Source organism: Eubalaena glacialis, chromosome 15, assembly GCF_028564815.1.
Source record: "Eubalaena glacialis isolate mEubGla1 chromosome 15, mEubGla1.1.hap2.+ XY, whole genome shotgun sequence".
Lineage (NCBI taxonomy): Eukaryota > Metazoa > Chordata > Mammalia > Artiodactyla > Balaenidae > Eubalaena > Eubalaena glacialis.
In genome coordinates, this window is record NC_083730.1 from 83,399,107 (window position 1) to 83,423,842 (window position 24,736).

The window sequence follows — 24,736 nt, forward strand, 5'->3', positions numbered from 1 at the left end:
CACTTGGAGGGGGTGGAGGCACAAGTTCAGGGCAGTGTATGACACATTTTAATTCAGTTTCGGGCAAATATCCAGCTGGTTTCAGACCTCCTTATTGATTAACCAGATGGTCATTCACCAGCCTTTGGCAGCACTCGGCTTGGCAGCTTGGGAAGTGGGGGCTTGGGGGGATGGGAAAAACCTGAAGCCCCCGGCTCTTTTATCACGGGAACTTCGAAAGTACATATTAGCCTCCAGAGTGACATCTGCAGGAAAGCATGTATGAGACACCACAGGAGGTTTCTTTGGGGAGGAAGGAAAAGAGGGGTCTTTGAGGCAACAGAGGCACTGCAGCTTTGCGGTGAAGTCTGCGTCTTTGACAGCTAGGCTGCAGCACTGACGAGCAGCTGGGGTTTGATTTCACCTGTGTAAACTCAGCCTTGAATGTATACGAGAATTTTTCTCCAAGGAGCTGATAGCACTCGGCCTCTCGTGTCCACACAAGGTCTCAGGGAGTTGAGGATGCAGCTGCCCTCACTAGTCCCTTCCACAGGTGGAACAGAAAAGCCAATGCTCAGAAAGGTTAAGGTCTGGAGTGAAGCCACTGAGTAAAGCAAGAGCGAATCCAGTCGAGAAACCGGGCCTTGAATGGGATCACGCAACAGTCCCTCAGGTCAAGAAGGAGGGCTGGAATGCAACTTCATACAGTTCGATGCCAGGAAGTTTCCTGAGCAAGGGATTTGGAGTTGGGTCTGAACTCCACTTCCTAGCTGTGTGGCTTTGAGAAAGTCACTTAACCTCTTTGAAACTCAGTTTTCTCATTGGTAAATTTGAAATAATATCACTTCCATGTGGGATTGTTGGGGATATCCGATAACAGAAATTATGTGAAGGCCTTTTGTAGACTCTAAAGGGACAGACACACAAATAGGAGGAGATTCAACACAGACGTACCCTATGCTTACAGCTAACAGCTGGGAAGGGACCTGTCTCCTCTAGCTAGGCGTAAATCTGAAAATTTCAGAGAGCTGCTCCCTTAGAAAGGATGAGGTGGAAGTAAGGAATAGCTCAGGGGTTCTTGCTGAGAGGTCAAGGAAGAGAAGGTGATGATAAACACTGGTTGGGTCTGGTTGACACAATAGTTATATCTCCAGTGCATTCTGGGAAACTCTTCTTTACCAGTAAAGGCACCATGTATCACCAAGGTCTACTTTTGCCCAAATCTTCTACCTAGCTGGAACCATCCACAACTCACCTCAGGGCCTTCCTTTGTAGAGATACCTGTAGTTGCTCAGTATTTGCAGATGATAAATGCTCACCTGCGTTCTCCCCTCCGCAAATGTCCTATGAAAGGTCTTCCCACTAAGGCAGAGAGTCCGGAGGCCTGGGGGCAAGTCTTGGCTTGGCAGGACAAATCCTTTTACCCCTCCCAGCCTCAGCTTCCTCAACTGGAAAATGAGCATGATTATCCCATTTGTGTCCCAAAGGAATTGTTGCAAAGGTAGAAATAAATTTAAAATACAAGCAATAAGAGGTGGAAGAATGGTTTTAAGTTGATAAAAGCCACCCAGTCTCCCTGGTCATGGTATTTATGGCAGCCCATTCAGTGGCCCTACCTGACCCTCATTAAAAAGTGCCATTGGGAGCAACTGGCTTGTGTTCTCTCACCTGGGATGGTTTCCTAACCAGTCAGGTCCAAGGTGTTGCAAAAAGCCGAATGTTGACTCCCCCCCACCCCAAAATTGTGGTCCTCCCACACCAGTGAGTGAGGTACCAGATTGGCTATTGGTTCTTAGGGCCCAGCCATTATTAAAAGAGCAGAAAGCTCATCCATACCTAGAAGGCAGAGGCCTTAAGAGCTCACCTAACCCAATACCCTGATTCCAAAAAGAGAACCTGGACTCACAGGAGAGAAATGACTTCCATGGGCTATGGCAAGTTGGAGTTGTTAAAAACATGGGACTATGATTATGTGGTCAAATCCTGTCTGCAAGCTGAGGATAGTTACCTAAACCTTTTTGAGCTGCAGCTTCCTCATCTGTTAAAAAAAATGCAGATAATAAACCTCTTCTTCGAAAGCCTTGTTTTGGGGACAAAAGCAGAGTAATTTTGTAAATAGTCAAGCCCAGTGCTCGGCACAGGGGCAAAAATCAGCAAATAGTAGCAGGTGTTGTGATGAAAACATTCCAGATGCTGGGTCTGTATTTTCCAACTGTGGAATCTTGAGCAAGTTCCATAAACTCTCTGTGCCTCAGTTTTCTCCAAATCTGCAAAATGAGGATAATAGTAAGACCTACCTCATAAGAGGAATGTTGTGAGGATGCAATGACTCAATGTAAGTAAGACTTTCAGAGTGTAACAGGCGAGTGGTAGGTGCTAGGTTGCTGGCAGTGGATAGAAGCAGCAGCAGTATTAGCAATGGAAATAGTAATGGTAGTAGCAACAATAGTAGCAGCACTGGTAATAGTAGTGGAGTCGTAATAGTAGAATGGTTCCAGGCCCAGGCTAGTCTGTGGATGAGTTGAGACCACAGCTAGAACCCCTGCTTCCCCTGCTTTCAGTTTCCTCCCATCCTCAATGGCAGCTGCAGCCCAAATGGCTAGCCCCACCCTGCTCATGGCTGCCTGACTCCTGGGGCATCAGACGCCCCCCAAGTCTGGTCCTCCGTGTGCCCTCCATGCTGGGCTCTTTCGCATCCTCTCTCCTGCACAGGCAGGGATGGAAGAGGATACCAGGTTGGACCAAAGGTTTTCCCAGAGTCCTGGCCCCAAGATTTTTTTGAGCTCTCTGCTGAAGAGAACAGCACAGTCATTGTCACTGAGTCACCCATTCCATCACTTGTTCAAATCTACCAGTTATCTACTAAGCATCTATAAAGGGTCTGCTCTGATGTGGCTCTCAGGATCCAGTGAATAAGAAACAGCCTGTGCTTTCTTAAAAGGAAGACAGACAAGGTAAAAACTGTAAAAGACAATGCACAACAGTGAATGCTGAGATGGGACAGGAGGTAGGCAGGCAGGGAAGGGAAGTGGGGTTAGGGTTAGGTTAGGGCAGAGGAGGTGACAACTGAGAAACTAGCCAGTGGAAGCAGGAAACGAAGGCTGGAGTCAGGATGGAGAAAGAATTCCAGGGCAGGAGATGGGGTTCTGGGGGTTCTGCAGGTGAACAGGAGCCCAAGCGTGAGGGGTCTCCTATGCCATGGTTCCTGCCACACTCCATGGTGGGCATCCCATATGCAGAGCTCTTTAAAAATCAGGGATGGGCACATTACATCAAGGGGGCCTGTTTGCATACATGAATATGCAGAAGTGGGTTGTATCTTGTTAAAATCCTAGCTGGTGAGCTAAAGATAACCTGAAGCCCTCTTTCTTGGTCAGAGCCCAAATCCAAATGGAGGGTCCCAAGGAGTGAATCCTTCATGGCCTCATTCGTTCCTTATCTACACTCAGTCAACTCTGTTCAAGGTGTTAGGGAGACAGAGAGATGAATAAACAGGCTTCCTGAATTCCAGAGCTCACCATCTAGCCGTCAACAGAAGGCTGCAATACAGTAGGATACGCGTTGTCATTAGGGCTGAGACTGAGTCGGTGAGCACTAGTACTCCTCCATTGTTCAAATATTCAAATACTTGCACACCAGTTGATAAATAGACCCTGTCACCACCCACCCCCGTCAACAAAGCCATCCCTTCCCTCCTCTGGTACCTTCTGGACCTTCTCACAGTCCAGCAGCTAAACAGTGATACCTGGCAGCCCTTCAGTGCCAAGACCAGCTACCTTCAGATGGGGCAGTACCCACACTCAACCAGTTGTTGAATATTTTGAATATCACCCCTGGAGGTGACGGAAGCAAGTACAATATGTAGGAGGACCACAGAGGAAGGACCAATGTCTAAGAGATCTTGGTGTCTGAGAGGACTTTACAAATAAAGGAACATGTGAGCTGGGCTTTGAAGGATGAGTAGGAGTTCACCCAATTGAGATGGCTACATACCACTGTGTGCCAGGCACTGTCACATACTTTACACAGTTGTTTTGTTTTTTTTTTCTCATTTGATTCACAAAACAGTTCTTTGAGGTAGGTGCCATCATTATCACCATTTTTCAGATGGGAAAACTGAGGCTCAGAGAGGTGAAGTGACTTAGGTAGGTAGCCCAATGAGTAGGAAGGGGAGCTGGTTTGAATCATGGCTTGTATCTCAGAAGCTTACTCTGATAGCCAGAGGACCTATTGGATGACAGAGAGGTTGGTGGCCCCAAGGTTTGGCCACACCCTGTCCTGTAGCAGGCGGTCCTCTGTGAGGTCTATCCTAACTGGAGGGGGAATCTAAAGGGGGCTGATCAAGACTGAAATTAGACCCAGGAGAGGGCAGTCTCCTTTCTCCTCCTTCTGCCTCTATTGAGCCAACAGCTGCCACATAACCCTTGCCAACAAAAACCTGCACAGATACGGCAAAAAAAAAAAAAAAAGGCAAAACTTGGGCTCCGTAAAAGAGGACCTCATGAAATTTGTCAACAGGAGGAAGCAGGAGGCGACAGTGATGAAGACAGGAGCTTTAAAGCAGATTCGGATACTCCAGAGTTCTTGATTTCATCTCCCTATGAGACTGGGTAACAGCCATAACTCATGCTTCCTGAGCACCTACTATGTGCGAGGTGCTAGGCTGAATTCTTTACACGTGTCATCTCATGCGTTTCTTATAATAGCCTTTCAGGGGATCTTCCGCTAGTATCCTCATTTTACAATGAGGAAACTACAGCCTAGAAAACTTAAGTAAAAGGCAGCTGTTAAATGGAGAAGTTAGGATTCCAACCCAGAAAGTCTACCCTCAGAGTCCAGGTGCTTAATTACTTGACTTCCCTTGTGTCATTTCACTTCGCTGGGCCTCTGTGTCCTCATCTATACGTTTAACTAATAAGCATACATACTGCATAGAGTGGTTGTGAGGGTGGAGTGAGATAAGGTATCCATTCATTTATAAGATATGCATTAAGCACCTACTATGTGCCAGGCACTGGGTGAAGAGCAGTGAACAAGACAGAGAAGATTTCTGCCCTCATGCAGCTTCTGTTCTATGAGCAAAACCTAGCCTGATGCCTGGGACATAACACTCAATATACAGTAGTTGCTAGTGTTATGATTTGTCGTCATAATGGCTGAATTAAACTTGCTCCCAGTAAAAGCAGACATGATGTTTTTGAAGTATCTCTGGCCTCAAAAAGCTTAATCATATCCAAGATCTCAGGTGAATGTCAGAACAACTCTAGGAGAATGGCAGGATATGCCTCCTATTTTGCAGACAGGGGAAATGAGGCTGAGGGAGCATGTATGGAGGGTCCAGCCTTCCCACCTCTGCCCCAGGTTTTCACGTACATTCTGCAAAAGTGAGCTCTTGCTCAAACTAGGAGACTCACTAGTCCAATGCCATTCATTGCAGTTTAGAGAACAAAGGGACTAAAATGCGGAAGAAGGGGGCCGTGAGACTCAGGCATTTGTGGGACCAGTTATCCTTTTTAAATGGAAAATGGAATAGCATTGTCAACTTTTACTTTTGCCAAGCAAGGACAGAAGAAAGAAAACCACCATTTTCTATAGTGAAAGGGACATTTACCATCTGAAGAGGAAGAATAGACATGGCCTCAGAAGAAAGGATGAGCCTTTAAATCAAATGCATTTCGTTGGATGAAAAACTCATTCCATTGAACTTTTTTTTTCTCATTTCAATTTGGACTGGTGAAAATTTTGCCTGACTGGATCCATGTAGAAATTTTCAAGAAGAGGTGGGCTGAGGGCCATCAAAAGGGGCTTCCGAGAAATGATGAGGTTGAAGCTGCTGGTCCCCTTCAGCTTCCTGATGGAGGGAAGGAGAGACATCTGGCCCCAGGCCCAAGGTCAACGTCAGTGCACAGCCCTGTGGGACCACCCCAGCCCTAAAGGACTTTGTCATCTTCCCAACATCCTCAGCAGATCCCTGTCTTTCTCCATTCCTCCCCCTCTCTAATGAACTCCTAACAGGTCAATGAATCCAGTCTTTTGATGTCTTCCTAATTAATGTGCAAAGGAAGATGAACAACAGTGAGGAAAATAAACTTAATGTCTTTGTGAAACAAAAGGTTTAAAAAAAAAAAGGAATAACCAGAACCCTCTAGCTAAAAGCTCTGCTATGCAGCTCTACATTCACATGAGAATTTCCAGTCCCCCATACGGCAGGGAGGGAAAAAAAATTTATAGCCATCTTTCTCCATGGAGCCATTTGAAGCTCAGTAAATGGACTTGTTCAGTTTAATTGGAATTCTCTTCTTGATTGTATTTTTGTAACCTATTAGGCTGTGCTGCCTCTTGATCTCGGAATTCAGCCGAAATTAAATTTTGAAGTGTAAGTGAGAGGTTGCCTTTTCCCCCCATTCTTGATTAAATAATGATTTGAAACAAAAACAATAAATAACAGTGCTGGCTTCCCTGGAGGGCTGAGAGAAACTCCCAGTGAAACACCAGGAGCTGGAGTTCATGGTGGGGGGATTTAATTACTTATTAGAAAAACCCAAATGTTGACGCTGAGTATATTAAGGAAAAAGGAGAATAGGCAAGCTTATGAGTTCAAAAGAAAAAAAAAAAAAACAAAACTGGAGCTTCACATTGGCAGGGGCTAAGAGAATAAAGGGAACGTATTCGTTTGTTTTCTCCCAGTGGCCATGAGTTTGTGAAAAACAGTTTGTCCTTAAAAAAATCGGAGATTGGCAATCCTGACCCAGAAGGGAAAAGCTTGTAATAGCTCTGGGGTCTGGATATGGCTTCATGACTCTGTCTCCTGGTTCCTTTCATTGACAAAGTTCAAGAGGGTTTGAAAGGGCAGAGATGGGGAAGATGGAAGGGAGAGATGAAACATACAGGATGCACTGTGTTTGTGCTGCTTTCAGATAGATCCGGGTAGCAGCGAACACTTAGAACAGAGGGTCACAAACTTAGTTGTCTCAAGGGCCAGGCAGCTAATAGATATAAGCAACAGGGAGCCCATAAGGCCTGGGGTCAGGAGAGCTTGTGCCCCGTCCAAAAGGGGCAGCTGCAATTCCTCACAAGCCAATTATTACCAAGCAGGAATGTCAACTCAATCTTGCCAGATCCTCTTATTTTTCAGCATGAACTAGAAATGGGCTGTTACGGTGAATCTGCCCCACTCTACAATGTTGAGAGTTCATTCAAATTTATTGTCGAACATAAATTTGTTTAGCTGATAAGTGGGCTAAAGAAAGCATATCTGAAACAAAGTATAACTTGGCCCATCAGTTTTCCAGTGGTGGTTTGGGGTGTTGAGACAGATGCTGTCCGTTTATATCCCCTCCCCCTCCCTACTTCACACACTGCCAGTTTGCAGCTTCCAGGTAATGTTCTCTGGCTGCCAAAGACCACTTTGTTTGGCTGGGTGGCAGTTTGGACCTACTAGAGAATTGACACCCTTTGGGTGCAGCCTTTAACCCATGAGTGGCAGGGAATTGGTGTATAAATATCACAGCTCCCTCCTTGGTTGGGATTAACTCTGGAGCTGTCTCTGCCTTGGCTCCCAGGGTGTCCTCCAGAAGCCCTCTGTGACAGCTGGCTCGTTCTCTCCCCTGCTCATTGCCCCCACTCTCCTACTGAGGTTCCTTGCCCTCAAAGAAACTGCCAGCACTCAAATTCCTATCTCAATTTCTAGGAGAACCGTATGAAGACAGGTGTATTTCACTTGGTGATTAAGCAAATCTTACAGGGGCTAAATTTTTGTGCCAAGCCCCAAAAGTAGGCCTTTGTGAAGACATAAAAAGAAGGGCAAGTCTGGGATGGAGGAAGGGGTCAGAGTGGCCCACAGAAGAGACCCCTGATATGAGGGTCCCAGTCTTAGACAGGGGTCCCGGGTACCATGAGGGCATTGTTCCTGGACAAAAGTGGGTCTAGGATGACTCCTCCCAGCCGGCCTCTTGAGGACCGTTTTGCAGCTAAGCTGGGGATACAGGGGCAGAGAGCAGTTATGTGCATAGAAGAGAAATTTCCAGCAGATGAAGAAGAGCTCGTTAAAGACGACTTGTGAGTGGCCTGTTATCCAAATGAGGAGGCAGGGAGGAGCACGGGGGAGCCATCCTGTCACGTCAGCGGCCAGTGGGCAACAGTCCGCATCCTCCGTGGCGGAGTGGGAGTGAACATCTGGCGAGGAAGGAGACACTTAGAGACGGGAGGCGAGCGCACAGAGGCCTCTGTCGTCTGCCTGTCATAAAGTCCTTGACTTGAAGGTCTCCCCTGCATTATCACGGCATCACTCGCACACGCGCACACACGCCCGCACGCTCACACACACCCCACAGTCTGCCTTTGGCCCCCCTCCGTTGTGTCCAGCTCTCCATGAATGGAGAGCTCTGGAGAAGGAGGAATCTGAGGCTAAGAGGCCATTAAACGGTCCAGACATCCCTACTGAGTTTATGAAAATGTTTCTATCACCTGGAAACAGAGATAGAGCCCATCAGGACTGGTAAAGACAAAACCAAATAGAGTTCAGCTGAAGGAAGCAGGAATGAAAGTCTTCGGGCCACCACCCCTTCCCTCGGCCCTCAAAGTAATCCTTAAAGCAGGTCAAACGGGGAGAAGATTTGCGTCTCCAGGACCTGCTAGGCGTGTCATGTTATGCTGGTTTTGCCCTGTCCAAGGGTGACTGGCCTTGGAGTTAAACCCCACCGACCCTCCATTTGTCGAGCCAGCTCTGAAAACCGATGTGGGGCTGCTTCAGTCCAGAGAAAGGTGTATCTTTTTTCTAATTTGTCTGGCCAGAGTGGGGCACCATTTTCGAGTTCCTGACCCAGGGGGAGCACCGTTCTAGCACCCGAGCAAAGTCACTGCACGGGCCAGCAGCCCTGTTGTGTGCAAGGGGCCAGACCCAGTTCATCTTTTAACCCGACCTCCCAGAATAGCAGAAGGTGGAAAAGGAAGTAAGGAGACCCAACACCGCTTGTCTCATCTGGAAGGCTCCTCGGGTCAGGAACTTCTCACCTTAGCCTGGAACTTATGCTCTTGAGCATGTGTAGGCTGGGCTCCTGTGTGCTTTCTCTGAGGGTCCTAGGTCTGAGGAGGGCCAGGAGGAAGAGCGGAGGGCATTCCTTCTCTTTGCCACTGGCCTGGACCTAAAACTTGATTCTAGAGGTTCTCTCTGGCTCACACGCCCAGCCCTGAGCTGGTCTCAAGACCCCAGCTTTCAGCCCATCCAGATGGAGACAGGAGGTAAAACAAGCAATCACTGCCCCCTCACCCCAGTAAGAGCGCTGTGGCAGACGGAAGCCACTCATTTTTGAATGAGTGAATGAATGAAAGAGTGAACGTTAGAATGAATGAAGTAGAGAGTTTTGTGCTGTCCTGGCCTGGAGCTCCGAGAAGGCTTTCAAGAGGAGGTGATATGTAAACTGGAAGATGAATAAATTTGGCCATGTGAAGTGAGGAAGAGGGGAACAGTGTTCTAGGCGGAGGAAATGGCATAGGCAAATGGCCTGGGGTTGGGAGAGCAAGATGTGGTGGTAGAACCAAGAAAACTTTCTAATCGATTGGCCGAAGGTCGTGGGAGCCAGAATGGGGGGCGGGTGTATGGAAGAGATGAGGTTTGTGAAGGACACAGGGTTGAGCTGTAAAGTGTCGACACTGTCACGCATGTCAAAGAATTTAGATTCATCCAAAGAAATGGGACTTTTAAACAAGCAGGAGAGGTTGGTATTTTCAAGCACCAGGGTCAACCCAATGAGGACATTTCAGTAGTACATTTATCTCTGTTTTCTGTGATGATGGGAGAGCATGATGCCTTCGAGAGTTCTCAGTTCTGATCACACAAGTTGCACGTGGATAGTGGTCGTGGTCAGGTAGCGACACTCTGAAAGTGTCCCTGTGAGCTCAGGATGTGGGGTTGAGAATGTGAAAAAGGCAAAGTCCCCTTCTATATCCACTAGCCCCGAGGGGCCTTATGTTCAGGAGATCCTTTCCCCTGGGGACTCCTGATGCACCAGGACATATCCTTTGAAATTAGTAGTCAAGGTGGAAACAAGCACCTGGGCAGAGAAAGGCCCGGACTGGATGCCTCCAGGTAGCAAGCCGTAGGATAATGGAAACCGTTGTATTCATGGTCCAGCCTGGTTCCCTCCAGGAGGGGCTCACCTGAGTCACCTGTGATACACTGGCAACCAAACATTCACTGTCTCTGAGACAAAGATTCCATGAGCCCATCCCCAGACCAAGCCCCAGCCTGAGAGCCCAGGTCCCAGGGTCTAATTGCCTGGCATGATGCTTTGTCATTCCTGACAGAGGTGGTGGAAATACATATGTAGCCATTGAACTCTCAGAGGTGGGAAAGATATGGCATCCAACTTGCAAACTGGAAGACAAAAAGGAGCTGAATGGAAAAAGGGCCTTTACATTAATTTTTAAAGAAGTCTCACACTAGAACACCCCATTTGGGCAACCTTATTTTGAGATCCCTTGTCCCAGAGCAAAGCTAGCCAGATTGCCAAGCATGTACAGTGGCAGCCACGCTGGGTGGAACTTGGTAAAGCTGGACCATCACCTTGTCTGTGTGCAAAGCCTCCTGGGAGAATCTGCAAAGGAAGTCCCACCTCCCCAGCTCCAGAAGCTGATATTCTGAGCTGGTGGAGTCATCACTGTTTTTCTCGCAGTTCCATTGTCTCTGTATCTCACCCTCATGACCAACTGCTGAGAAGGCAGAAGTGTTTCCTTAAGAAAACCCAGAAGTCCCCCTTCTTTAGGCCCAAGGTGCATGGGAGAAACTGGGTGGGAGAAGCAGGCTTTTGATGGTGAGGCCTACACTAATATTTGCAGGGCCTGGGACAAGCGTATAGAAGGAGAGCCACACACTATATATGCAAATGTTTATAAATATCAAGCCATCAAACTTAGATGAAATAGGTTCTCCTATCTTGGCAAACATACCTTCGAAATGATCTGGAAAGTCAGATTTGGATTTAGAATCTTGGACCCCTCGGAGTGCCAGGCCACAACATGACAGTGTAGGGAGAATCTGCCCCGAGGCCCCGGCCCCTCCCATTCTCCCCCCATGTCCTTGCACCGTCCAACACCGTGATGGATCTCCCACCCAAGCACACGGACACCTAAGCCTGAACATCCAACTTCTGTTCAAATAGCCACACTTGGACCTAGGAATGTGCACACTTGAAGCGTGGTCTACCCCTGGGAGAATAGATCCATGGATGATCCTGCAGAGACCCTGGAAGGGGACTCAGGGGTCATTTAAACAGGGAATTCTGGGATTTCAGGTCCCCAGAGAGTCACTTCGGGGGGAGTGGTTTACAGGTGGTGCCTTCTCAGCCGCACAGATTTCTAACCCCATGGGGATGGTTATCGCTGGAGGAGACCCAGGGCAGAGGTCCATCTTGCCCACATCTAAGCATGGTATTGTTGGGGGACCAGAACCGAACCCACTGTGTCATCCCAGCTGTGAGACTGTTCTGAACGTTTAAAGAAAACCATCCATTGTACTTCTAAACACACCATAGCCTTCCCGAGGGCTGGCTCTCCGTTGCCTCCTTTACTCCTTCATCTGTCCTAGATCAGCCCCACACAGGATCCTGGGGACCCCTCCTCATTCCCAGGCACCCCAAGGCAGCCCCTCCCAAAGCCATTTGTCACAAGCACACCTTCCCTGGTCCCCGCCCCCATCTTGACACCTGAGATTGATGTGAACTCTAGCCGCCATCTGCATTGTCAGCAAGGGTTTCTTGATCCAACTTGGGCATTAAGGGACTGATATGGTTAGTCTTGATGGCTTGAGGTCCCCTTACTGAGAAAGCCAACCAGAAGTGATGCTTCACCTGTCAAGAACACTGAAAACCCAAAACCCAAAGTTCAGGGCCAAGTGTGAGGATGTACAGAAAGGTGTGTGTTTTTTCTTGTCATTTGCGACTCTAATGATGGACTCACCTTGCCCGCTCTTCCCTTTCTCTTACACCTTACCTACCTACTAAAGGAGGAGTTCTTGCTTGGTAAGTGGATATAATCCGCAAAGACATGAGAGAATTTATTAGAAGCCACTCGAGCGCCTTAGCTACCTTCTCCAGGGGGAAAAGGACACACGCAAATATCCGTAGAGAGCTTTTTTTTGTTTGTTTTCAGTCAGACAATTTGACTTCCATTTTTTTTTTTTGTCCCCTCTTTCTTTTCCCCTTTAGTTGAAAACTACTAAAATATCATTTTGTGACCTTGACTTTATATTTTAAAAAAACCTCTCATCTTTATTTCATTTCTTTTCCCCATGTGATATTTGTTTAGGGTTCTATTCGGGCAACTTTTTCTTTAAAAAAAAAAAAGTCAAATTTGTTGAGGATTTGGTTGTCAAATTTTGGCTTTATCTCCTTTTTTTGTTTTTAAGTTTCAAGATATATTTTTTCAGGCCCATAGCCTCCTTTCTTTCCCCCCACTTTTCTTTATTTTTATTATTGTTTTAGGTTAAGGGTGTTTACACCCCCCCCTTCTCTTAAGTTGTTGCTTTTGTTTAATTCATTAGAAATTAAATTTTGTATAATTTCCTTTTTCTTTTGTTTAATCTGGATCGCATGCTTTTTCTCTGCATGATACCTAAATCTTCCAGTTATCCTAGCAGGGGGTAAAAAAAAGATCTCCTTTCTGTGGTATTCTTTCAGGAATTTGTGCTTTTGTTTTTTGGCGTCTCTTCTTTCCTCTCCTCTCTCTCTTTCCTTTCGTTACAGTGCATCATGATGGTAAACATTTCTTGGTTATTTAGACACAGCCCACAGACCCAGCGCTCAGCAGTGTCCAACGGGTGTTTTTGCTTTCAGATCGCTGGGTCGGGGTCTGCTGCTGACCTCTTTACCAAAACAGCCAGCCTGCTCACCACCTACCGAGGACGCTCCCAGGAGTATGACTCAGGCAATGACACCTCCTCGCCACCCTCCACGCAGATCAGCTCGGCCAGGTCTCGGGGTCTGGAGAAGGGGAGCCCCACTGGGGGCCTAAGCAAGACCCGGGACCCCAACAGTGGCAACACCTCTGATTCAGGGAACTCCTTCACCACCTCCTCACCCCAGAACAAGGGGGCCACTTTGGAGAATCTCTCCCCCACCAGCAGGGGCAGAGAGTCAAGGTCAGTGCACCTGGATGGGAGGAGGGAGTCCACAATCTCAGTCTCTCACCCTAGCACTACACCACACACACAGACTCCAACTCTTTTATTTGAGAGAAAGAGAGAGAGAGAGAAATGGCATCATTTTTGAAAAAAAAATCCAAGGATATCAGCTTCAGATATAGCTGGATCCAGGGTCTCGAAAATATGTCATCAGGAATCTGTCTTTCCTACTACATCTCTCAGTTCTGCTTCCCCCTCTCTTGGCTTTATTTTCAAGCAGATCCTCCCAAAGCATTGGCAAAGATGCCATCCAGTTAACATTCTATCGGTCTAGCCAGCCAATGGAAGGAAAATGCCTGTTTCCCCAGAATTTCAGGAAAATATCAGGGCAAGTGCTCATTGACTCTGCTTGGCCCAGCTTGGGTCATCTGCCCACACTAGACCAATCACACTGCCCAGGGGATGCTGTATTCTTGGCTAGAATCTGTCGTATGCCACCATCAGGGCTAATGAGTCTTCCCATGTACACTAAAACTGGGGAATGTCTGGTTCTCTGAAGGAAAAGCAGGGTACTGTTATCAGGAGGAGGGATGGAGGCTGGGCAGGAAAAAACAGATGTCAGTTTACCAATAATCACAGGAGAAAGTCTAACATTTAAAGTCACTGTCATTTTAAAATATACCACAGTATTTACCCAAGCACACTGAAAATTTATGTCCATACAAAAACCTACACATGGATGTTTTTATAGCAGCTTTATTCATGTCCAAATTTGGAAGCAACCAAGATATCCTTCAACAGGTGAATAGATAAATAAACTGTGGTCCGTACACACAGTGGAATACTATACAGCACTAAAAAGAAACAAGCTACCAAGCAATGAACAGACAGGGAGGAAACTTAAATCCATGTTACTAATAGAAGGAAGCCAATCTGAAAAGGCTGCGTATTCTACGATTCCAACTACATGACATTCTGGAGAAGGCAAAGCTATGGAGACAGTAAAAAGATCAGTGGTTACCACGGGTTAGAGGGTAGAGAGGGATGGATCTGCCTGCCTCAGGACATCCCTGGCCTCAGTTCACACCCAAGCTCGGCTGGGAGCCAGGGCTGGGTCAGAGCAAACGTCAATGTCTCCAAGAACAGGCAGTGATGTTCCCAGATATCTACTCATATACTTCAGGGCTGTTATGCAGGAAATACTGAGAATAGCAATAACAACAACAACAATAATAATAACGGCAGCTATTATCTATGGAGCCGTGAGGTACTATGCCTGGTGCTTTCCATAGATAATCTTCCTAAACTCCTTCTAAAACCTTTATGGAATAGGTTCTGTTATAATTCTTTTTTAGCTGATGGGGAAACTGAAGCTCAGAGCAGTTAAGAAACTCACTTAATAAGGGCCGGCACCGGGATTGAAACACAGATCTGTCTCCAGAACTGGAGTTAAGCCTGAACGGCATTTAGCAGTTACCTGCTTAACCTGATCTATGTGGACGGCCAAATTTAATAATTTAGACCCAGCCTTTCACTGTGAAATATAAATGATCTTTAAATCCATGGCCATTTATGTCATGTCAGCTATGAGCAAAGGGCAGAATGGAAGAGACATCAGCTCTAAATCAGGGGAACCACAGACAGTAAAGGCAGGGGCTGGCAAGGTAGCAGGGACATGGGCTTCAGGGCTGGACAGATCAGGGTTTGAGACTCTGGGTGGCCGTGAGCAAGCAACTCACCCTTCTGGGTCTTCTCTGTAAATAAGGGATAATAATAGTGCCAACTTCCTAGGGTCGTTGGGGGCTAAATGAGATGATGCTGTGAAGCTCCCAGGATGCGCAGAGGCTCAGCCTGTTTATTCCACAGCTATTTACCAATGACCTAGGACATATGTCTCAGGCTCTGTCCTGGTGCTGGGATACAGTGTCCAGAGAGACATGAGTCCTGTCCCCAGGGAGCTCCATGTCTGGGGGAGGGAGACAACAATTATAAGACCAAGCGAGCCATCTAGGGGTGGGGGAGGCATTGGGGCTGGGGGCTGTGATAACACATTGGAGGTCACACAACCAGGCTTAAGGGGGTCGAAAGCCTGAACCATGAGTAGGAGTTGTCAAGTGAAGAGGGTTCCAGGCAGTGGGAATGTTCTAAAGCCTGCAGACAAGGAAGGGAATAGGAATATTCCAGGAGGGACAAGGAGTCCATTATGGCTGGAGTCAAGAGAGGAAAGTGCCAGAGCTGAGACTGGAGTATGAGCAGGGGCTGGGTCACGATGAAACCATATTAATGTTATTGGAACTTGACCCTTGGCCCAATCCCAATGAACATGTCCTTACTGAGAAGCAACAGGAACCCAGCATGGCTCTAGGCAAGGTGAGAATATGACAGGCCCCTGTCCTTTGGGTGAATTTGAACAAGCCTCCACCCTTTTTTGGGTCTCCATTCCCCCATCTGCAAAATGGGCTACGCCAGTTTCCCAACTTAAACCAACTACATGTCACTTTCTTGAGTCGTTCCATATCCAGGTACTACTGTTACTCTTATTTACTTTAATAAACTCACTTTTTAATATAAGGAAACTTGTAGTACTATCTTAAATAGAAAATTTATATCACCTGTCCTAAATAGAAGGCACCTGTGAAAATACGTATGATTCAGACAATGTGTTGAATTCTGGTTACTTACAGTTGCCTGCCCAAGGGTCTGCGTCTCAGGCCTGCTCGCGCTCTCTTTGGGAGATTGCAAGCATTAAAGAGACAGTAAAAACCCACTAGTACCCAACCCGGGCTTTCTCATTAATATAATCAGAGGGACTGAAAAAGAGTGGAGAGGGACAAAGTCTTCCAGCATGTGATTTGATCATACCCATCATGCACCCTGTGCTATGTGTCCTACTCTGTCTCTGCTCCACTAACATCCGTGGTCCGGGAAGTCTTTCCAGAGGTAGTAAGATGGGGAAAGGTGGATGGGGGGGTTCTGAGAGCACCACAGCTGAGGCAAAGTAAGGAGGTGAGTATCAGCTCAAGATGCCCTGGACCAGCGGGCAGGCCAGTGCTAACAGCCATTCTCCCCTCTGCAGAGGATTCCAGTCGCCATGTCTGGAATGCACCGAGGTGAAGAAGTCCAGTTTGGTCCCATCCGCAGCCCGGAGCTCCCCCATGCGAGGGTGCTCCCGCAGCTCCTCCTGTGCCAGCACCCACCCCTCCAGCCACTCGTCCCGATCCCCAAACCCCAGGGCCTCCCCCAGGTACACCAGGAGCCGATCCACCTCCTCTGGGAAAAGGTGAGTGCAATTTTGACCTTGGCTCTGCAGCTAGTTAAAGTAACTGGAGATGTCGTCTGACCATCAAGGGACAGGAGTGGAACAGATTTGAGTTTGAATGCCCATTCTATCTATTACTCACTGGTGGCCTTGGTTGTCAGTTAACCTGCCTGAGCCTTAGTTTCCTCCCCTGCAAAATGAAAACCATAACAATACTTACCCTGAAGGATTGTTCTGAGGACTATAAGACACTTAGATCAGTACTTGGAATACAATATCAGTTTTGATTGTTGTTATTGGCATGAGGATCCATTCATGTGTATCAGTTATCTTCTGCTGCGTGGAAATTATCCCCCCAGTGTAGCATCCTTATCAATAAGTTTTTCCTTAGTTCTTGATTCAGTGCATCAGCAGTTTGGGCTGGGCTCAGCTGAGTGGTTCTTCTTCTGTTCTCTCTTGGGTTCATGCATGTGTCTTCCATCAGCTGGTGGGTTGTCTGGGGGCTGGCTGGTTTGAATGACCCCCAGCTGATTCATCTCTGCTCCATGCGGCCTCACATCTTCCAGCAGGCTTGTCTGGGCTTGTTCACATGGTGATGGCAGGGTTCCAAGAGAGAGCAGTAGTGTGCAAGGCCTTGGCTTGGAACAGGCATGACCTCTTCAGCTGTTTTCTTAGCCATTGCAAGTCAGAGGACCAATCCAGATAGATGCAAGGGACGCTTCTCTTAGTGGGAGGAACTGCAAAATCACATTGCAAGGGGCATGGATACAGGGAGAAGAATTGTACCCAGTTTTTCACTTTACCACTCAATTCTAATAACCATTGGTTATTGTTTGATTTTCTCATGTGGAATAATGATATGGCAGAATGCAGAGACATGCGATCTCAGGAATTGGAAGATTCCATCCAATCTAATCAACCCACAGCTTCATGGAGTCCAGCTTCCCTCTACAAACAAGAACTTCCAACAGCAACCCAACTATTCCTCTTCTGCAGCCGTATCAAAAAACAGTTGCTTACGTAGGTGGTTACCTGAAGACCAGTTCATTCAAAATAAGGAGGCAAGGAAGCTAACAGAAACATTCAACATGATAGAGTGACATAAGTAGAAGAGCAAATCAGGCTAAAAGGAAAATTGAGAGAAATAAAATTAAATCAGGAGGAAGGTTAAGTCCCAAAGGCATGTCCTACCATTCTGTATGGTTGGCCATCTCTATCTGCAGGTTTCACATCCCTGGTTATGAAAGGCCAGTGTATTCAATATACTATGCCATTTTATATAAGGGACTTGAGCATCTGCAGGTTCTGGTATCTGCAGGGACTTCTGGAATCAGTCCCCCACAGATACCGAGGGATGACTGTTGTTGCTATGGAGGTGTGCTGCAAATGTGACTCTGCGCTCCCTGGCAGACAAAGCAAAAAGGGAAATTGTCCCTTTACGTTATTAACAAAAAAGATACAAATTGAACCAGTTGCTTGGAAGAGCAGTTATTTCTGATTTTTAAGTATGAAAAATGATTCATATGGCTCCACAGAAAAGGGACACTATGTGGTACAGTGGATAGAAATGCCTGACGTCCTTTCAAAGTGTCCAAAAGCATTATTTCATTGTAACTCTTTTTTATAATGTCTCTCAATATATAGCCAAAGAGCAAGTTGGCAAAGCAAATTTTTCAGGGGCCGTAGCTGGACACTGTCCCAGGGCACTAAGACTGGAGGAGCTATTCCTTGTCCACACTCCTTCCATCACCCTGGGTAACATGTAAGAACAGAGTCCCAAAGCGATGGTTATTATGATCACCTAAGAAAGTAGGAAGGGGCTAAGGAACACCTAGGTGAGGGCAAGTCAGAGCAAGACTTCTTTTCAAACTGAAAAGGATAGGAAAACTTTGCTAGCATTCCTGTGAGGGAAAGCTGGCAAAAACAGAGCATGAGAGAGTGTCCCCCTCTACTCATTCCTGTGCCTGTAGCAGACATTGCTAATCCATCACAGCCCTCTTTCCCACTGAACACAGACATGGCCACATAATCCCTCTGAACCCTGGCAGGAACTACTAGCAGATCAAATCAGCAATTGTGAGATGAAAATTATTTGAAAGACTGAGAAAGAAGGGTAGATGTTCCTAGGAAAGTGGTGGAGAAACCAAGGCAGTCGTTCTCTAAACGTGGGAGGCATTAGCAAGAGGGAAGAAGACTGGAAATAGCATAGGGGTTAGTAATTCGGATGCACAACAGTGTAGTCTAGCAGAAGTCAGGAGCACTTTGTAGCCAAACAGACCTGGGTTCAAACCCCTTACCAGCTGAGTGACCTTGAACAAATTATTGGGTTGGCCAAAAGGTTTGTTTGGTTTTTTCTGTAAGATGGCTCTAGTAGCACTTAGTTGTCTTTAACTTCATTCAGAACAATTTTGTTAGAGTGTATGTGACAGCTGTCATATCGGTGTGCATGAGGGAGGATATTTGGGGATATATGTATATGTATAGCTGATTCGCTTTGTTATAAAGCAGAAACTAACACCACTGTAAAGCAATTATACTCCAATAAAGATGTTTAAAAAAAACAAAAAAACAAAGAAAACATATTAAAATTAATAAAAGTATTAAATATATAAAATAAACTTTTAAAAAATAAAGTTTCAAAATTTCAAAAAAAAGACATCAAAATTGGTGAATTTTTGTGTAGCCATTTTAATATTGGAGGTGGAAGAAAAACAACATTTTCGGCATACTATTCTTTATTATTTCAAGAAAGGTAAAAATGCAACTGAAATGCAAAAAAAGATTTGTGCAGTATATGGAGAAGGTGTGGTGACTGATGGAACGTGTCACAAGTGGTTTGCGAAGTTTTGTGCTGGAGATTTCTCACTGGACGATGCTCCACGGTCGGGTCGACCAGTTGAAGCTGATAGCGACCAAATCGAGACATTAATTGAGAACAATCAACGTTATGCCATGCAGGAGATAGCTGACATACTCAAAATATTCATTCAAATCAAGCGTTGAAAATCATTTGCACCAGCTTGGTTATGTTAATTGCTTTGATGTTTGGGTTCCACAGAAGTTAAGCAAAAAAAACCTTCTTGACCGTATCTCCGCATGTGATTCTCTACTTAAACGTAATGAAAATGTTCCGTTTTTAAAACAAATTGCGGTGGGCGATGAAAAGTGGATACTGTTCAGTTGTCTGGAGCGGAAGAGATCCGTGAGGCAAGCGAAATGGACAACCACACCAAAGGCTGTTCTTCATCCAAAGAAGGTCATGTTGTGTATATGGTGGGATTGGAAGGGAGTCCTCTATTATGAGCTCCTTCTAGAAAACCAAACGATTAATTCCAACAAGTACTGCTTCCAATTAGACCAACTGAAAGCAGCACTCAATGGAAAGCATCCAGAATTAGTCAACAGAAAACGCATAATCTTCCATCAGGATACCACAAGACCACATGTTTCTTTGATGACCAGGCAAAAACTGTTACAGCTTGGTTGGGAAGTTCTGATTTATCCGCCGCCTTTGAATAAGACATTGCACCTTCAGGTTTCCATTTATTTAAGTCTTTACAAAATTCTCTTAATGGAAAAAATTTCAATTCCCTGGAAGACTGTAAAAGGCATCTGGAACAGTTCTTTGCTCAAAAAGATAAAAAGTTTGGGGAAGATGGAATTATGAAGTCGCCTGAAAAATGGCAGAAGGTAGTGGAACAAAAGGGTGAATATGTTGTTCAATAAAGTTCCTGGTGAAAATGAAAAATGTGTCTTTTATTTTTACTTAAAAAGCAAAGGCACTTTTTGGCCAACCCAATATATCATCTCTCTCTGCCTCTGTGTCCTCATCTATAGAATGGGATTGATAATAGTACCTAACCCTAGGAAGTGCTGAGGATTAAATGAGATAATATATACAAAACATTAGTTCAATAAAAATAGAACTACCATATGACCCAGCAATCCCACTACTGGGCATATACCCTGAGAAAACCATAATTCAAAAAGATACATGTACCACAATGTTCATTGTAGCACTATTTACAATAGCCAGGACATGGAAGCAACCTAAATGTCCATCAGCAGATGAATGGATAAAGAAGATGTGGCACATATATACAGTGGAATATTACTCAGCCATAAAAAGGAATGAAATTGAGTTATTTGTAATGAAGTGGATGGACCTAGAGTCTGTCATACAGAGTGAAGCAAGTCAGAAAGAGAAAAACAAATACCGTATGCTAACGCACATATATGGAATCGAAAAAACCGGTACTGATGAACCTAGTGGTAGGGCTGGAATAAAGACGCAGATGTAGAGACGGACTTGAGGACACAGTGGGGGGAGGGGAAGCTGGCACGAAGTGAGAGAGTGGCATGGACATATATACACTACCAAATGTAAAATGGATGGCTAGTGGGAAGCAGCTGCATAGCACAGGGAGGTCAGCTTAGTGCTTTGTGACCACCTAGAGGGGTGGGATAGGGAGGGTGGGAGGGAGGCTCAAGAGGGAGGGGATATGGGGATATATGTAAAGCAATTATACTCCAATAAAGATATTTAAAAAAAAAATTAGTTCAAAATCTGGCACACAGAATATATAATAATCATATAATAATAAACATTTCCTGTGTGCTGACTATATGCCAAGATGCTAAGTAATTTACCCTAATTTACACGTTTAATTTACAATTCTATGGGGTAAGTACAATTACCCCCATTTTACAGATCAGAAAATAGTGGCCCAGAGAAGTGGAATCACCTGCCCAAGGTCACACAGCTAACACGTGGCCAGGATAGGAAGCACTCAATAAGGGGAAGTTGTTGATATCATTATTAACCATCCAAAAGGGAGGGGATTTCATCCTCAGGTAAGGGCTTGGTTCCTTCGTCTGGCCTCCAGAAATAAAAAGGCCTGGAGACCAACTGAATAAAATGCTGGACAGGCAGGGCAAGCCCAGCAGAGCTCAGCAGGCCCCTCAGAGGCTGTCTCCTCTCTTCCAGGTCCTCCTCCCGCTCTCCCAGCTATTCCTCCAGCTCTGGCAAGAGGAGCCCGCCTAGCAGAAGCTCTAGGTCCCGCCGCAGCCCCAGCTACTCCCGCTACAGTCCCAGCAGGTACCGGCCCCGCCCCCAGGCACTGACCCCGCCCGTCAGGCCAGGCCCCGCCCCCCAGTCCCCACTCCTTTGCTCAGATCCGCCTGTCTGGCACCGCCTCTTCGACTCGCTTCTCTGGAGCGTCTCCCAAGCCCCACGAGTTCCTCTCAGGTCAAGCCCTGCCCGGTTACGGATGGGAGATGACTCAGCATCCTAGTGGTTCCCTTTGTCGTGTCTGGAGTGGCAGTGAGGCCCCCAGTACATCCCAGCGTTCTCATGTACTCACCCCAAACACTCCAACGGCCACACCCCAGCCCTCAGACTCTTCGCACACCTAATACTACCCCTCATCCCTATGTCCAGACCCCCCAGTTCTAATTCTTACTCGGCACCTGGGCCCACTTAACAGTCATATCCTCACCCTGCAATGCCCACCTTCAAAGGCTGACACCCCTACACACGCCCAGCTGAAAGGCCCTCCCTCCCCACCCCGGGTACCCAGCCATCCATGCAGGCTCTCCCCACAGCCGTGTCATTTTCCCTCCCACCTCCCTAGGGGCCCCGTGCAGACCCCATCCCCTGCCCCAGCGGGGGGGAGGGCAAAGGTAAGGAGGAAGTGAGTGCCCCCCTCCCACCGAAAAGCCAGGCCAGCCCCAGCTCCCCAGTAACATCCCCACCGCACCCCTTCAGGGAGCGGGACCCCAAGTACAGCGAGAAGGGTTCGCAGCAGCGGGAGCGCGAGCGAGCGCGGCGGAGACGTCGGTCCTACTCGCCCATGCGGAAGCGCCGGAGAGACTCCCCGAGCCACCTGGAGGCGCGGAGGATAACGAGGTGAGGCCAGGAGGCACCCACCTCCGCCCTCACTTCCACTCCCTTCCCACCCGCTGGGGTCTCAGACTCTCCCCAGGCCTCCTTGGGGCTGGACTGCAGGACTGTGGGAGCTCAGGGACACCCTGCCCCCCATCAGCCACCGAAATGAAGTTTCTGTTCAAAGCCTCGGGCGAGTCAGCACCCTCAGCCACCGTGCGGGCTTGCAAGAAGGGGCGGGGGGGGGGGCGTGGAGGCGGGGCCTAGGCCGGCGGGGCGGGGTAGAATGCAGTGGCGGGCAAAGGGGTGAGCCCAGCCGGAGGAATCGGGTGTGGCCGGAATCTGCGCATGCAGTTGGGGCGGGGGAGGCGGGGCTGGGCCATAGAAAGAGGTCGGGCCTTGGAATGGGGACCCAAGCAAGGAACAGAACCGGGACTTTGCGTGGGGGCGGAGCCAGGCGGTGGCCACAGACCTCCGCCCTTAGACCCACACACCCGGATGCAAGGCTTGAATAGATCCATAGGTAATTATACCCTGAACCAAGTGTAGGGAGGGCAAACAGGATTGTTTAGGTGCCAAAAAGACCGGGAGGGAGCCCTAGTGGGTAAAGGGAGGAGCACTGTTCTGGAGAGGAATCTTGGCTCTGCCACTTTCCAGGTGAGCTGGGAAAGTCTCTTCACCTCCCAGAATCTAAGTTTTCTCACCCATGAGCTATTGGAGGAAATAACTCCCAGAAGTATCATAAGGATGAAATGAAAAGGGGCAAAGAGATGTGAATGCAGTTTATAAACTTACATGCAGAACACTAGAACCCACTGTGTTCCACTGTGATGGATTGAATGGTCAGACTAGATGGATGAAGATTCCTGTAACAGATAAAGTCTTGGACGAGAAAGGCCCTAGAAGAGAAGCCTGAGGTCTAAATGGACACAGATTTCTCAGGCCTTGAAATGGAGAGAATGGCTGAATGTTACCCTAAAAATGGCTCTTGACAATCGGTTGGTCTTCCTCCTGGTCCTCCAAGGGTCAGCTCCTCAGTCCAGAGACCCACAAGGATCCCGGCTACCCATGCCTCCTCCCTGGAGAAGACCTGAAGGGGGAAAAAGAACTTGTGCCCCAGATAGTAAGGCAGGGTAATGGCATTGCCTTCTCAAATGTCTCACAGAACACCCTGCCTTGGCCTGGCATGCAGGAAGGGAGTCCTACACCCACTGCCTTGACTTTTGAAGGTATCCTTGGAATGGACTTGGAGGAAGGCTGAGATGAAGAGAGTGGCATTTCCAAAGACGCTCTGGCTTCCGTACTCAACCCCAAGTAGTCCATCTTGATGAACCCATTCAGTGCTTCCCAAACTTCCATCCCCCACTTTTGCCTTGTCTGATTATTAAGTGTACCATTTACTTAAGTTTCTGTAAATAGATGTGCTCTTTTTTTAAGAGGTCCATACATTTATTTCAAAAAGAAACTTAATGCACGGCAGTGAGTGGAAAATCAGCCTCTTCTTTTTGCCATAAATAGAAGGTTCTAGTAAAAATAAAAATAGCAAAACAAAACTGTTGCCAGCTGGAGGTTCTCTCTGAGCCCAGCCTTGCTGTGTTAAAAAAAAAAAAAGTGAGATTATGACTTTTCAAAACATATCAGCAGTAGACTGAAAGCATCTCCTTGATGTTCTCAGGACTGCAAGGGAAGAGTACGGGAATTTTTTTTCCCTGAGGAGCTGGGAAATGTCTCTTGGGACAGTGCCTGTGCTCCCGGATTGAGGCTGGGAGGAGTCTTGCCCTCATGCCTTCTCCCTCTGGTCCCTGCAGCGCCCGGAAACGCCCCATCCCCTACTACCGGCCCAGCCCCTCTTCGTCCAGCGGCCTCAGCAGCACGTCCTCCTGGTACAGCCGCTCAGCCAGCCGAAGCTCTTCCCGGAGCCCGAGCCACAGCCGCAGCCGCAGCTGCAGCCGCAGCCGCAGCCGCAGCCGGACCCACACTAGCAGCAGCTGCAGCTCCCGCAGCCCCAGCCTGGGGTCTCGGAGCCGGAGCCGGAGCCGGAGCCGGAGCCGGAGCTACAGCTCAGCAGACAGCTACTCCAGCACAAGGCGCTAAGCAAAGGCCCTCCCTTGAGCCAGCTGCCTGTGGTGCCCCTTTCACTCTGCCAGCCTCCCCCACTCCCTGCCCACCCTGCCTCCTCCTTGGTACAGACATTGAGGGCTCCTGGGCCCTGTCCTTCCTGCTCTCCTGGGGGCGGGAGGAAAAGAGAGTATGGGGGCTTCAGCCTCTATGTCTAGCTCCCAGGAGCCTCCACCGCACCACCCTGGGGCTCAGCTCAGGCCTGAGCGTATGGTGTGAACCACCTTCTGTTGGCACAGAGAAACCTCAAAGGTTTGTAAGAAGCGTTGGGTCCGTGACTCAAAAGTTTGGGTCTGGCCAGGAAAATGTAGAGAGAGTTCTGCTCGCCCACTGCTGGCAGGCTGCATACGAAGGCCAGTGGTACTTCCTCACACCTGCC

At 47.6% G+C, this 24,736-nt stretch overlaps 1 protein-coding gene across 1 annotated transcript in view; it reads left to right on the top strand.

Moving 5' to 3' along the window:
* Window positions 1–24,333, top strand: part of SRRM4 (serine/arginine repetitive matrix 4) — a 161,137-nt gene extending 136,804 nt beyond the window's left edge. The window contains exons 9-13 of the mRNA XM_061170143.1: window positions 12,810–13,114; window positions 16,173–16,376; window positions 21,343–21,453; window positions 22,123–22,263; window positions 24,048–24,333. Coding sequence (XP_061026126.1) covers window positions 12,810–13,114; window positions 16,173–16,376; window positions 21,343–21,453; window positions 22,123–22,263; window positions 24,048–24,333 — 1,047 coding nt within the window. The remainder of the gene's footprint in view (window positions 1–12,809; window positions 13,115–16,172; window positions 16,377–21,342; window positions 21,454–22,122; window positions 22,264–24,047) is intronic.
* Window positions 24,334–24,736: the final 403 nt, after the last annotated feature.